The sequence below is a fragment of the Paroedura picta genome, chromosome 9, assembly GCF_049243985.1.
Source record: "Paroedura picta isolate Pp20150507F chromosome 9, Ppicta_v3.0, whole genome shotgun sequence".
NCBI lineage: Eukaryota > Metazoa > Chordata > Lepidosauria > Squamata > Gekkonidae > Paroedura > Paroedura picta.
This window is the reverse complement of record NC_135377.1, coordinates 36,775,580-36,790,163: the sequence shown is the minus strand read 5'-3', so window position 1 is coordinate 36,790,163 and position 14,584 is coordinate 36,775,580. Positions and strand designations below refer to the sequence as shown.

The 14,584-nt window shown below is 40.7% G+C and overlaps 1 protein-coding gene across 7 annotated transcripts in view; it reads left to right on the top strand.

Moving 5' to 3' along the window:
• Window positions 1-11,415, top strand: part of LYN (LYN proto-oncogene, Src family tyrosine kinase) — a 42,635-nt gene extending 31,220 nt beyond the window's left edge. For all 7 annotated transcript variants that reach the window (XM_077352389.1, XM_077352385.1, XM_077352388.1 and 4 more), the window contains exons 11-13: window positions 1,362-1,515; window positions 3,701-3,832; window positions 9,574-11,415. In XM_077352389.1, coding sequence (XP_077208504.1) covers window positions 1,362-1,515; window positions 3,701-3,832; window positions 9,574-9,776 — 489 coding nt within the window. In that variant the 3' untranslated portion in view covers window positions 9,777-11,415. The remainder of the gene's footprint in view (window positions 1-1,361; window positions 1,516-3,700; window positions 3,833-9,573) is intronic.
• Window positions 11,416-14,584: the final 3,169 nt, after the last annotated feature.

Genomic DNA, 14,584 nt, shown 5'->3' with positions numbered 1-14,584 from the left:
CCCTCTCTTTTTGCTCTATTCTGAGGCTCTGTCCTAGGACACTTGCCCAACTAAAGCAACCCTGAAACATGAGACAGCTCTGAACTCAGACCCAACCTCAGTGGAACCTGGCCCATACAGATTCATTAATTTTACAAGTGATATATTGTGATAAAGGACATTACTGTACTAGACTGCTGTTACTCTTTGGCAGAGACCTTAGTTGCAACAGTCAGTATTCTACAACCCATAGTGCCAAATTACCCAGCCATGTGAATTTTGTAGCTTTTAAAAGGCAAATGTTAATAGCAAAGACTTCAGCATTAGCAAGAAACAGAAACTGCCCATTTGCTTCACGGATTACGCACAGATGCAACCATTTGGCTTCATGCTATATTTTTCTTTTTTAAAAACTGTGTTCAGTCTTGTGATACTGCGGTGGGAAGTGCTGTCAGCTTTTTTCCATTGCCTGACACTCTAAAAGAGGAACAAGGAGAAAGCACAATTTTGTTTTACGAATGGTGACCTGCATGTCAAATACAGGACTCCTGGTTGAGGGGCATGTAAAAGGCTTTCCAGGGTGGTGTGCTTTTCTGTACAATGTAGTTCTAATATTCTCTTATGTGGCAAAAATTGCATTAAAATCAGATTAGTACTATTGATTTATATGCATGAACTTGGTTTGTGTGTATTTTCTCTAGCTGGTAATCTTGATTACACTGCATGTTGCCTAACTTCCTGTATGAACCTAAAGCAATACCAGGAACTGAACAAAAATGTTTGTGCTAAATGTCCCCCTGATGAACAGCCATCAGCACTTCCAGTCTTTATTCATTCCACTGACCTATTTGAGTCAAGGGACAATATATTAGTCAAATCATTCAGTAGCATTATCTCCATTTCATTGCTATGATGCAGAGTTACAGAAGTGGCTGTAGTGTAAGAAATTCTGAAAGACAAGGCTGGTATATTTTTGGAATGGAGAAGAGCTAAACCCGAGCTCATTTTTTGAGATAGTGGTTAAGAACTGGACCTCCCTGTCTTCTGACAACATCTTGGTTTCAGAAGGCATTTAAATATACATATAACTGTAATATTTTAATGTTAAAACATCTGTAGACAGAGTCACTGGTGGATAGGTCTGAATTTGTTATGTGCTTTTTAAAAAAGACTGTTGCAACCCATAATTTATTTATTTATTTATTTTAAGGTGGATGAATTGTGTAGATGATTGAAAAGAGAAAATGTCCCCATATATGAGAAAATGTCTTCAGTTATTTTTCACTGATGGATCTGAATCTTAGATATAGTTAACAGTACTTTCATGTCAAACTTTGTGCTATGATATAAAAACAGAAGGCTTTTCTCTTGTTTGATTGCAGATTGCAGAGGGTATGGCATATATAGAAAGGAAAAACTACATACACCGGGATCTGAGAGCAGCTAACGTTCTAGTCTCAGAATCACTAATGTGCAAAATTGCTGATTTTGGACTAGCCAGAGTAATCGAAGATAATGAATATACAGCCAGAGAAGGTAAGTTTCACTTTATAACAGAAAAACAGTTCTATAAATGACTGTTTCTTATGAAAGAATCTGATATTTCAAGTACTATTGCTACATTTTTAACAATAGTAATATATTTTAAATGATGATATAAAGTAGTTCTTTTCCTGATTCTCAGAATATTATAGTCTGTGCCTTAAATCAACCAATGCAGCATAAATCTATAGAATTGTTCTTTTTTTACCTGTTAAAGGAAACTTTGCCATGTTTCCAAAGGATTTTAAATTAAAATAATTTTGCATTGCCAATAGTTACTCATTTGTATCTAGCCAATTGCCCTGCTCTAAATCTCTGGGCACTGTATTGTCATGTATTGGCCTTTTCTTTTTGCTTGAGAGAGATTAGGGTGACTTACGTTTGCACGTTTCTCTGGGCAGAGGCTCTATTCTGTTCCTAAGAGACCTTGTGCTCTGTTTGAATTTTTTGGTTGCATGCAAACATTATTGCAAAGCTGAAGAAATTTTACAGTGAAACTAAATGTTACCTGAGAGTCTAGTCTTGTTTTGATTATATTTAAGACTCTGAAGCCAAGAACTTCTGTTCATGCTTAATATTTGGAAGTGGAAGCATAGGGATTCTTCTGTTAAGTGTTAGATGTATTGAGCACGCAAGTATTTTTTCCTCTCTAGGCAGAATATATTGTGGGAAATGTCTCTTTGGTATCTTGGTAACTTCCTGAAGTTTTAGAATCTTAACTTTTCTAAGGGAAACAGTGACACCTTGTATAATGCACCTGCACAATGCCTGGGGACAGCTGAAACAGGTCCTGAACCTCCCTCCCTCCCTCCCTCCCTCCTTCCCTCCTTCCTTCCTTCCTTCCTTCCTTCCTTCCTTCCTTCCTTCCTTCCTTCCTTCCTTCGTTCCTTCGTTCCTTCGTTCCTTCCTTCCTTCCATCCATCCATCCATCCCCAAATGGGCTCACAGCAGTTTACATCATAAAACATTAAAACAGAATAAGCTCCCCAATAAAATCTTCCCAAGCTTAACGTCATAAAGGCAGCAGTGGTCACAACTCCAGTCCCTTCCCCTTTGTTTAGCCTGGTGGGCCAGATGACTTTCGGTGAGAGTGGGAGCAGATCTAATAGTTACTGGAGGGGATCCTCAGTTGGACCACCAGGGAACTGCCCTGGCCTCAACCATACGCCTGGCGGAAGAGCTCCGCCTTGCAGGCCCTGCGGAAAGCTGATAACTTTGCCAGGGAGCTCTTCCGGGAGCTCATTCCACCAGGTTGGGGCCAAGACTGAGAAGACCCTGGCCGGGATCAAGGCCAGGCAAATGTCCCGTGGGCCCAGGACAACCAGTAGATTCATACCTGCAGAGTGAAGGGCTCTGCGGGGGGCATAAGCAACCAAGCAGTTCCGCTGGTAAGTGGGACCCAGGCCGTGTATGGCCTTAAAGGTTAATACCAATACCTTAGGGGAAATATAAAACATTTCCCTTTAGACATACCCAGAGGGCAAGGCTACTGAGTTATACTGTATTGTTCCATGTTCTCCCATATTCCATGTAAGCCGCCCTGAGCCACAAGGGAGGGTGGCATAAATGAATGAATGAATGAATGAGTCAGGAATTTTTGGCATGCAGACTGAAGCTGCCTTTTGCTGGTTGAATGAATTTATCTCGCATTTCCATACCTAATAGTGGAAAGTGTAAATCTCATTCTCCTCTCCCCCCATTGCAGCTGCTCAGTTTGCTCAACTGGCTTCCCCTTCCTTTTATTCCCAGCTCAATATTCCCAGCTCTTACGGGTGACTTCTCGTTTAGGATTTTCATCAAAAATACTGATGCATGTGCAGATTTTATAGCATTTTCTTGTTTGCTAAATGTTAATATTTCAGTAGTTCTAAACATGACTCACTTTCTTCTCCTGAAAGGCCAGGATCATATGTTAAAAGCTTGAAGGAAAAATGGGAAGAGCAGGCAGCTGCCAGTGTGTGAACCCACAGGAAAAATGTAGCAGCATTACATGTAACATCAGCCATACAACATCTTCACTGTTAGTCTGGGGATATATCTTAGGAAAGACAGTTCTTGCCTGAAAGTTCAAGGATGAGAGAAGCATATGTAAATGCATCAGGTCTCATAAAGCCATTGTCCTCTGAATCAGTTATTTTCTTCAGTAATTTCAGATGATTTCCCCCCCCCCTTTCTTTAGGCGCTAAATTCCCCATCAAATGGACAGCACCAGAAGCCATTAACTTCGGTTCGTTTACTATTAAGTCTGATGTGTGGTCCTTTGGTGTTCTTCTATACGAAATCATTACGTATGGAAAAATCCCTTATCCAGGTATGTACCTTTTTATTTACCTCTCTGTTGTATGTACTCTCATAAAACAGTACTCATGTACTTAGACAAATATCAAGGGGCTTTACGCACCGGGATCTTTGTTGCAAATTGGTCACTGAATGAAAAATTGCCATTTAAAATAGTGGAATTCGTCGTTATGCATACCTGCCTTTGTAGTGGAATCCAGTTGCATTTTGTAGCGTTTCCCACAGCTTCCGGTCTCGGCAGAAATCGCTAGAAAGGAAGCGCTATTGCCAAGCTCGTCCCGCCCCTGGCCGTCAAGCAGCCAATGGGCAGCCGTTAGCATGCTCCCAAACAGCCCCTTTCCCTTTAAGAAAGGGTTTTTTTTTTTAAAAAACAGACCCATTGTAACGAATCTGTGTAGATTCGTTGCAATGGAGAGACCCATCCAGCTGCCTAATGTGAGCTGTCGTTTGATCATATGATCGTTGCCACGCTGCCTCGAGTGGAAAAAAAAATCCCCCCCCCTCTCGCGGGCCCGATTTTCAGCTGAATTAATGTGTAAAAAATAAAGGGACTTTATTTCAGCAAACGGGCTTTTCTGTGGTTTGTGCTTAGTGACTAAAGGGGAAGGACTGAAGCCAGGGAAGCCTCTAAACAGAAAGAGGCTCGCTGGTGCGTTTATCCCCGCTCGCTCGGAGAAAAAAAAATGGCGATCGCTTCGCCGGAAGTTTGGAGGACAGGCTCAGGAGGAGGGACTTTGAAGAAACCGCAACAATGTTAACGCACAGGTCTTTTTCGCTAGTGTTGCAGATTGGTTGCAAGAGTGTAGCGCTTTCCGGAGGGTGAATCCACTTTTTGGGATTCCCCTGAAAGCGCTACAAGGAAGCGCTTTTTGCTGATTGGTTTCAGGTGTGTGGCAGATTGTCTACGACGTCGTGCGTTATTGCAAATCAGTAGCGTTTTCAATTAGCAACCATTGTGCTATTTTGAAGGCGTGCAAAAAGGCCCCAAATATTTTCCTAACAAAACCTATGTGAGGCTTACAAATTCTTCTGAAAGAGTTTTGCTTGAGAGCAATAATTTAGTGTTCAGAGGTTTATTTCTTTCTAATCCACCTTCTTTGACATCCTGGTTTGACTAAGATTCAGGTTATCATGATCCTCAGTGACCTGGAATTGTGTTTACTCCACACAAGACTGGATTCTAACATGGAAATGAATAGAGATTTAGATTTAGAGTGTGGTAAATCAGAGTATGATAAATGCAAGATATTCCACACACTATGAGAACAAGAAGAGGAACATACAATACATTTTTTCTTAACTTAGTTTCTATAAAACTTTCCTGTAGACAATAAATTAGATTCTGCAGGTTCTAAGTTTCCTGACATGGTTTTGAGTTATTTATAAGAAGTTAGATGTGAAGAATATTTTATAAGCATAGTAAACTGGAAGAACACAGATTAATGCCAGAGGTCTTTCTTGACGTTATACCTTCTGTGGAAGTTATTTATCGTATGGCATGTGTGTTGTGTAGCCAGGAGATCCGAAGATTGTCTGGCAGCCAGGCAAGGGACGTTCGGAGGTGGTTTACCATTGCCTGCCCCCATGTCTTGACCCCTAATGTTCCTTGGAGGACTCCCATCCTGCTTAGTTTTCCAGTTCTGACAGGATTGGGCTTGTCTGGGCTTGTAGAAGGGAGCTTTGCCTCATGAAAGCTTGTAAAAGTTGTGCATCTTTAAGGTGCTACTGAACTTCTTCTTTGTGTAAAAAATCCAGTGACATTTTGAAATGGTAATGGTGTAGGATAGGGTACAGTGGGAGTTAGGAAACACACTCATCATATAAAATACACAAGAACCCCCATTCTGTGTGATTATTCTTTCTGCAGATGTCAGTGTTCTCTTTAAAGCAGGGGTAGTCAACCTGTGGTCCTCCAGATGTTCATGGACTACATTTCCCATGAGCCCCAGCCAGCGTTTGCTGGCAGGGGCTCATGGGAATTGTAGTCCATGAACATCTGGAGGACCACAGGTTGACTACCCCTGCTTTAAAGGACAAAAGCTGTGTGCATGTTACTTTGTATAATGGGAAGAACAATTTAAAGTTGGCTAGTGCTTGGTCATAAACAGATTTCTCATATGAAAGAAGGGCTGGAAACAGAACGCCAAATTATTGAGATCTTTGAGACTGTATTGACCTATATAATGAAAAGAGTGTAATAGTGTGTTAAAGGAGTGGCAGCAGGCAAGAAGTTTTGAAAGTTTTCACTCATCAAGGATTTTCTGTACATTATAAAATGCCTGCAGGATAGCAGTTCTGTTTCAGTAGCACACAGGCTTCTGAGCATACACAGATGTTGCACACAAAAGTGGTTTCTATGTAAGGATTTTGTATTGAGCAACTTTAAAGGGATTTTTAGCTGAGTTTCTGATTTTGCCATTTTTGGTGGTAGGAACAGGTAGGGAAAGTAAAGGGTGAGGAAACTACATGGATCCAATATAACCAGTATGCCTTCAGGTACCTCCCACTGTTTCCAAAGGCCATTCTTGTCCTTAATTTTAAGCCATCCTGCCCGCAGTTCATGTGCATGGAAACCTGCCTAATTCAGCATCCAGTAAAACAGAGCCCTTTTGTGGAATGTGCTAGAAATTTGGGAGGTGGTAGTTGGAGGTCTCCCACTGTTACAACTAATCTTTAGGTGACAGATCTAGAGAAAATAGCTACTTTGGAAGGTGGACTCTATGGCATTATACCCCACTGAAGTTCCTCTCTTTTCCAAACCTCACCCTCCTCAGGCCCCACTCCAAAAATTTTCCAAACCTGGAGCTGGCAACCCTCATCTTTAAAGAAGAAAGAGGACTGCATTCAGAGCACACTGGGTGGTTGTTATCTTCAGTGACTGCTGCTCCAGACTGTCCATTGAATATAATGCTCCCCCAAAAATCCAGAACCTAAAGATGCCACACGGATCTCTAATGTGAATCAGTAATGCCCAACCTGAAATGAAGTGGTCTTAGTAAAGTCCAACCCAATGGCAAAGCCTGCTGATTTTGGCAGGTATGGAGGAAAGACAGCAGCACATAAGTAGTCCTTTTGTTTAAGTTTAATACATTTAAACTGGTAGATGAGACAAATGGGCTTGGAACCTTGTCTTTCTGGCAGTATGTTCAGAAGCTCTCACACAAAAAAGTCAGTTCTAAGCTACTGTTGTTCTCATTGATTAGCAACCTTAGAATGCATCATTGGCATTAGAATACATGGGCAATGGTACTCAATCAACTTGATATCTACCCATATATTTGTATTCATAATTGTTTTTAAACAAGTGACCCAGCCCTCTGTACTATTTATACAACATAAAAGTATTATTTTGCTGCAGCAACAACATCCTGTTCAATAGCATGCTTTGCTACAAATGCAGGTGTGTTTGCTGAAATAGAAAACTCAAAGCAAGCAGAGCCAAGTTTTACAGATGAAGAAATTGTGGAATCAGCTGGAGAGTCTTGGCTCTAATGTTGAGGGGCAGTGGTAAATGAATTAAGCCCAGGTAATTTTGTTGCCTGATCTGTCTGGAGAATGGCTTTTGGGTTGCGACCACTTCAGAGATAGTAAATAGTATTTAGAAGACCAAGAAGAGTTGGTTTATATATCCTGCTTTTCTCTACATTAAAGAGTCTCAAAGCAGTTTAAAATTGCCTTCCCCTCCTCTCTCCTCAACTTGTGAGGTAGGTGGAACTGAGAGAGTTCTGAGAGAGCTGTGTCCAGCCCAAGATCACCCAGAATGTTTCATGCGGAGGAATGGGGAACCAAGCACAGACTTCCAGATTAGAGTCTACTATCCTTTATACCCCCACTGGCTTTATATAAAACATATATCTTCATTTAATGTATATCCTCAGTTATTTCCTCATTACCTCAAACTAATTGTGGTTAATAAAGCAGCAAAAGCTTCAACAACACAAAAACACAAGCGTCCAGCAAAAAATTTAAAACAAAATGCTTTCTGGAGTACAACGGCAGGAGTGGGGATCCACAATATTAGTGAGGGGATCTTTCCCTCCTTCCCCCCTTTGCTGTCAGGCCAACCATGGTTTCTCTGTCCCAGTTGCTGCTCCCATTATCAGGGCCGCCAGGGTTCTCAGCTGCCATCACTCATCATCATGGTTCCCATCATTGGGGTCATAGCACCTGGCCACCCCCCCCCCACTGCCATATCTACCACAACTCCTGAGCTTTGTCACCAGGCCTAGAACAGCTCCTCCTCCCGCAATTGCCACTGCCGTTGTCAGGCCCACCACTGCTCCTTACTCCCCAACATCATTGCATTGCCTAAATGGAGTAAGTATGTTGTCTGTGTACACAAATAATAATTTTGAGGGCATTTAAGCCCCTAATACATTTTTTAATTTTGAGATTTTTCTGCATAGCTAGGTTGTCCTCCAAATTTACAGATGTATTTGGTTTTTTCTCTGTAGCCTGGATCTGTGGATTTAGGTATCTGCAGATGGAGCTGCACTTCAGTATTGGAATACTAGATTACACAGTTTCTTGGTACAATACTAGCCAAACTATGTTCCCAAATGAGCACTGCTTCCATCTTGTTTGGATTAGGCTTCACTTTCTTTGCCCATAACCTCAACTTATTGGCCCATTTTGCCTTTTAGCTGATTTTAATATATTATATGGCTAGCCTTCAGCCGTGTTAAACAAGATTTTAGCTTGGCCCTATGCTGTGCTGTTGATTTTGTGGTTGTTTTTGATCAACTAGTTTGTTTGGTTGCTTCAACTGCATTTTAATTATTTGATTTGTTTTAAATTGAAAGCCATCACAGTCACCATATAAACTAAATATTTTAAAATGTAGAATCCAGTTTAAGTGACAGGGTGTGTTTGGACTGGACATTCAAGCAATAGAGTATCTATTGGTATTAGTTTTCACTCAGTTCCTCATATATAAAATCATAGTATGGATGTATTCTAAATTTTCAAAACATTCATGTTTGATCTCCAAGTAGATTATTTCTGTCCCTTTCCAAGAAGATCTGACTTACTTGCAGGCATATTTCCAAATAAAATCACAATGGGAATTGATCCTAAACCTTGTTATGCTGCACCCTTTCCCATGGCGGAAGCAGTCTTCTGACACTAGGAACTTCTGAAAGACAGGTGTCTTGCTAGTGAGCTGAAATCGAACTGGGCCACAAATGAAGAAGAGTGACACATGTAAACAAGACTTATGATTATTCTGCCATGAATAGAACATTTCTCCTGGCACTTGGATCCTGATTTTAGTGTTGGTCTTATCGACTATTGGGGTTAACTTTATATACTCCGTGGCTGCACATTTTGAAAGTATATACAGGTTGGGCATCTAGATATACTGGTAATGATAGTCTCAAACCAGGGATATTACCCAAAACAGCAGCAACACTTCTTCAGATTAAAAGTCATTCAGCCAGTCAACTCAGAAAAGTAGTAGTAGTTACTCTTTTCTGGTCCCCTGCTTAAAAGCATCCAGTATTATATCTGAAGGAGAAAAAGAAGCAGGAAAGGAGAGGGGGTTGCTAGAGATGGGGGGAAAAAGGAATGGTGGGGGAAGAGATATGGGAGGAAAGAGATAAGGGGAAAAGAGATGCTCCCCTTACAAGTGGGTCCCCTGAGTTGACCATGTTGAACTTTTCCTTCCTTGTTGAAAAGGTAAAACCCAGTGGCTCTGATAAAATCTGATCAGACTGCTTGAATGAGGTGTGTTGTTTTTTGCTTTTATTGTTTTAGGAATGAGTAATTCTGATGTAATGGTCGCTCTTCAGCGTGGTTACCGTATGCCCCGCATGGATAGCTGCCCAGTTGAGCTCTATGACATAATGAAAACTTGCTGGAAAGATAAAGCAGAAGAGAGACCAACATTTGAATATTTACAGAGTGTGCTTGATGACTTCTACACAGCTACAGAAGGACAATACCAGCAGCAGCCATAAGAAAAAGAAGCTTCTGTCCCCCATTGACAGTCTTTGGATAAGAAAGTACGGTTACTTTGGATAGACTGGAATAGTCTTATCACCTTTGATTTCTGAAACTAAAAACTGCGGTTCGGCTGGAAGATGAACAATGTAAATTATCCTCCTGCTCAAGGTTAAAGTCCAATATTAATGCTTCCTTTGCATTTTGCTTAGATAAGCATCCAGATGAGATGAGCTTTGACTCAGAGGACAAAAGGGAAAGAAAGCCACACCATTGCCAAATACAATGAAGGAACAACTGCAAACACAGTGAACAAATGCAGGTTCATGCTGGTAATCAGGACTTGTAACAAATGGCACAGCTCTACTGTGCATCATAAAAAGGCCTCTATCAGGGTGAAACCTGATCTTGTGCAGGAAACATCTGAATATTCTCCTGGCAGAATGTATGCCTTAACTGAACAGAAGCTTCAAGGGCCACACTTGGGAGTAGAAGAGCAGTGGTAAGAAGGGGCATGAGAAGGGAAACAGTAGCTACCCTCCTGCTGTTTGTCTTCTTAAAATTCCTACCTAATGGTATCACAGCTGTGTGAGAAAATATACAGTAGCCCTGTAGCTTTTTACTCCTGTGGGGAGAAAATTAGCTGAGGTTTGTCTGCTGGCAACCATGATTTAAAGCATGGGGAAATAGCTGTGGTATCACACCCTCTCCTGTCCATCCTAAATACCAGGAGAGCTCCCTGTTCAAAGGCTTAGTGTACGGAATTTGAAATACATTTTATAACTAATATATGAGACATTGTATGTGACATGTAGAAGTGTTTAAACTCACTTTGATAAAGGTGAATGGTTGGTGAAATCCTTTCTACTGATAGGGTTTCTAAAAACCTTTCTACCAGACACATTTTTTAAAAATTACTGCTAAATGTACCTTGCTGCACTTAGTTAACAGTGCAAAAGATGCTGCTTTCCCTGCACAGCAACTTTGGAGTCATTGCTGTTCTCATTCTTAAGTCCTTTTGTTTTGTCAAATGTTTTACAAAAGGCACAACTAAAATGCTAATTTCATCTCAGGAAGTACTGCTTGTGGTTTGTACAATCAAAGAGTCTGATATATTTGCATGTAATAGGCTTGGAACCAGTCTAAATCCTCATGCACAAAAGCCTCCTCCTCTTCCTCATTGTAGCCAGATTTGCTGCACCTGGAGAATTGAAAATTCCTGGTTTCAACATGAAAGTAGACTCGGGGAGGGGAGACTATTCTGGGTTCAATTTTTTATAGGATCCAATCTAGAGTGATAACAATTGCTCAAAAAATCAAATTAGAAGTCTTCAGGGGTAAAATTTTGGGATTCAAGTCAGAAACTGGATGAAAGCTAACGTTGGAAATCGTGCCTCTATTTCCTCAGTTGGGCTGTTTTCTCTTTATCATGATAAGCATGGGAAGACTAATAGTATTAAGGAAATGCTCATTCACAAACTGGTTGCTATAAGGAATGTGATTCTGTTCAGTGGTGTGCCACCCATTACAAAACTATAAGCATGTTATTTACTATTTTTCAATGAAGGAATCTATTTGGCAGACTGATAACTAATATGCCAACCTGTAAATATTTACATGGCATGATTTTAATAAATAAACATTCTTGAAACTTTGGACCTGATAGATTCTCTTGCATGCTTTAAATTGTTGCTATTCTTTAACCCATAAAAGCCCAGGAAATGTAGTTTTTAAACACTAGAAATGCCAAAAACAGTTCTTTCTAAAATTATTTAAGGTGTTAGAGGGTAATAGAATTGAAATGTGACCTAGGTGATATCTGGACAATCATTTATTAAGCCCAGTCTGCCTCACCATTAGGATACGACTGAGGAGAAAACCGTGTATGTTGTCCCCACTTCCTTGGATTAATGGTGTAAAATACCTTCTCTATGACTGCCTGTGGAAAGAGCTACAACTCAATCAGGACTATCCGCTTTGCATGTAGAATGTCCCAGCTTCAAACCCTGGCATTCCTAGTTAGAACAACCAGGTAATATCTGAGCTGAATGATGTTTGCTTGAGACACTAGACCAGGGGTAGTCAAACTGTGGCCCTCCAGATGTCCATGGACTACAATTCCCAGGAGCTCCTGCCAGCGTTCGCTGGCAGGGGCTCCTGGGAATTGTAGTCCATGGACATTTGGAGGGCCGCAGTTTGACTACCCCTGCACTAGACTGTTGCACTTGCCAGAATAGACAATACTGACTTTGATAAACCAGCAATCTGGTGCTGTATAAGGCAGCTTCATGTGGTCATTGTAGGAACTCCATTGAGTTGAATGTGCCTCCACCAATTTTTCAGTGTATTCCTTTTGACCCTGTATGAATCATTCCAGTCTTAAACTTACTGAGAAACTTTACTGAAAAGGCAAACCATGTAAATGGCAAACCCTTTTGTAAAAAAACAAAACAAAAACTTAGCGAGATTCAGACTAGTAAATGCTTTTTACACGTTGCTGTGTCTTCCTGGCACAATAATCTTAAATTCTGCTGTTTATTTTGGCTGTAGTATATATGCTGTCATGTATCTTAAAGAACCTGATGTCATATAGTCTTCATAGAGGTTGGCCAAGCCCTGAAAAAGCTGTGCAAACATGCCTTCAGTTCATAAAGTGTGTTTATTTTTCAGTTCTCTATCTATGATTGAAGAAATAGGCAGCATAGGAGTTGGGTCCTAGTTTTCCCAGCTCCTATGCTGCCTATTTTTATTATGGTCCTAGTTTTCCTCCCATTTTTATTCCAGTGTTTGTACTAGCTAGGAAAGTAAGTTTATATGACTCTGGGATATTAAAGGGGATTGATAACAATATTAACCTAGATTAAGAAATGCATGCATTCCTAGATGCTCTCCAAATGTCACATCAAATTCAAACCTTCAAGTTTTCCTTACATGCCAACAAACTTCACTATTCCAAGATATGTTTATGATCTGAAAGAAGTAAGTCAAACAAAACTGAACATTTATATTCTAGAAAGACATGACCTTAAGTATCTGCCTCTGGACTCCTCACTATGCACAGTGATGTCATAGCTCGGATCTACTTATTTTAGGCCTGTGACACTACATTAGTCACCTACCTCAACAAAGAGAGGCCTTTCCAGCTGCCAAGCTCTCCAGAGCTTTGCAAAGCACACCTGAGGACTGGATCAACCATATCAGGTATATTCTCTTTAAGCATAGCCATAGCTTAGTTTGTTCATACAAAAATGCTGCTTATGCTTTAAAATAAAATTTTAAAACATTTCCTTTTCTCAAAGGACCCTCATCCAACATATGATTTTTTCCCCCAAAAGGTGACTAGTCTTAAGGTTTGGCATCTCTTATTTCATAGCACAAAACTCCTCTGAATACAGTGATAGCTATTTTTCCTTTGATATCAGAATTTAAAATTAAGAATCATAGGACCAATTATACATTTTCTGATCTGAGACTGAAGAAATTATTTGTACTTACTTGCCTGTTTCATAGGTGAAAAGGAAAAAAATGCTGTTGATCACATAACAGCTGTGGGAATGCACCTCCTCTTACATTAGCCCCACTGTTACCCTTGAGTGTTCAGACCATTTAATTACAGTCAGTCTATATACTATGATCAGTGTGGGGCCCCATCTGTGAATAGTTAAATCCAGAGATTGGTTTTCACACAGACACTAAGCAGATGGTTCAGCAAATTTAGGGGACTCCCCACATTTGCAGAAAACTCTGAAAATTCCCCCCAAAAATACAGGGGGGGGCAATGACAGAGCAGCCAAGGCAGTGGCCATGCAGACCAGGCTCTGTGCTAGGCCCATCGGGAGCTACACAGACAAGGAACCATACTGGGTTGCCAGCAGCTGTGCATCTCAGGAACTGAGCTTAATGTACTGCCGGTGGCATAGTTTAGGAACCACACTGCATGCTACTGAGTCACAAAAGGCCTGCCAGTGGCAGAGACACCCATAAGAGTTGCACTAGGCATGGGCGTGGCACGAAAGTGGGAAGGGGAACCCTCTCATGAGTACTGCAGGCCTACATTTGTTCCAGTTTATCACAAAGTAAAACATAGCAGCCATTAAAATAGCAGCCATAGTAGGAACCTACCTATTCCCATATGAATTTATACAACAGTCACCTTCAGTAGCCCTTCTAGACAGGTGACACCTCTAGGCCTCAGTCATGACTACAAAACTCTGGAACTTATTTCCAGGGAGATTTGTCTATCTTCCTCTATTGTTGTCTTCTGCTGTTAGGTGAAGTCTTTGTTTCATGTTCTTTAATTCCTATCAGTCCTCCTTTTGTGTATTTATACATGTTTTATTTATATATTTGTATTTTAAATGCTGTTTTAGTGTTTGGAATGTTTTAATGTTTGCCACTGGGGGGATCCTGAGTTGAGTGGAATGGCATCTTGGCACAGAACTTCTTTAAATAAAAAGAAACCCATTGTTGAGGCCCAAATGTAGCTGTTTGCATTATGCCATTTTCTTTGCCCTTCTGTAATAATGAAAGACAGTGAGGAGAGAAACAGGATTGTTAGCATTTCAACAACATAATATTGCTCTCGCTATTACCCTAGCCATTGTCCATGTCCTGCTCTCATTTACACACACACACACAGTGAGCCAACGGTGACTGAACAGGGACGCCCATTTAACTGTCATGACTATTAACCATTGATAGATTTGTGTTCTGTGATTTTATTATTGTGATCTTGTGACTGAAAGGTCAAAGTCCTACTCTTTCCCCCTCACCTACCAATTACTTTTAAATGCTGCTTGGAATGTACAGTGAGTCAGTAACAGCC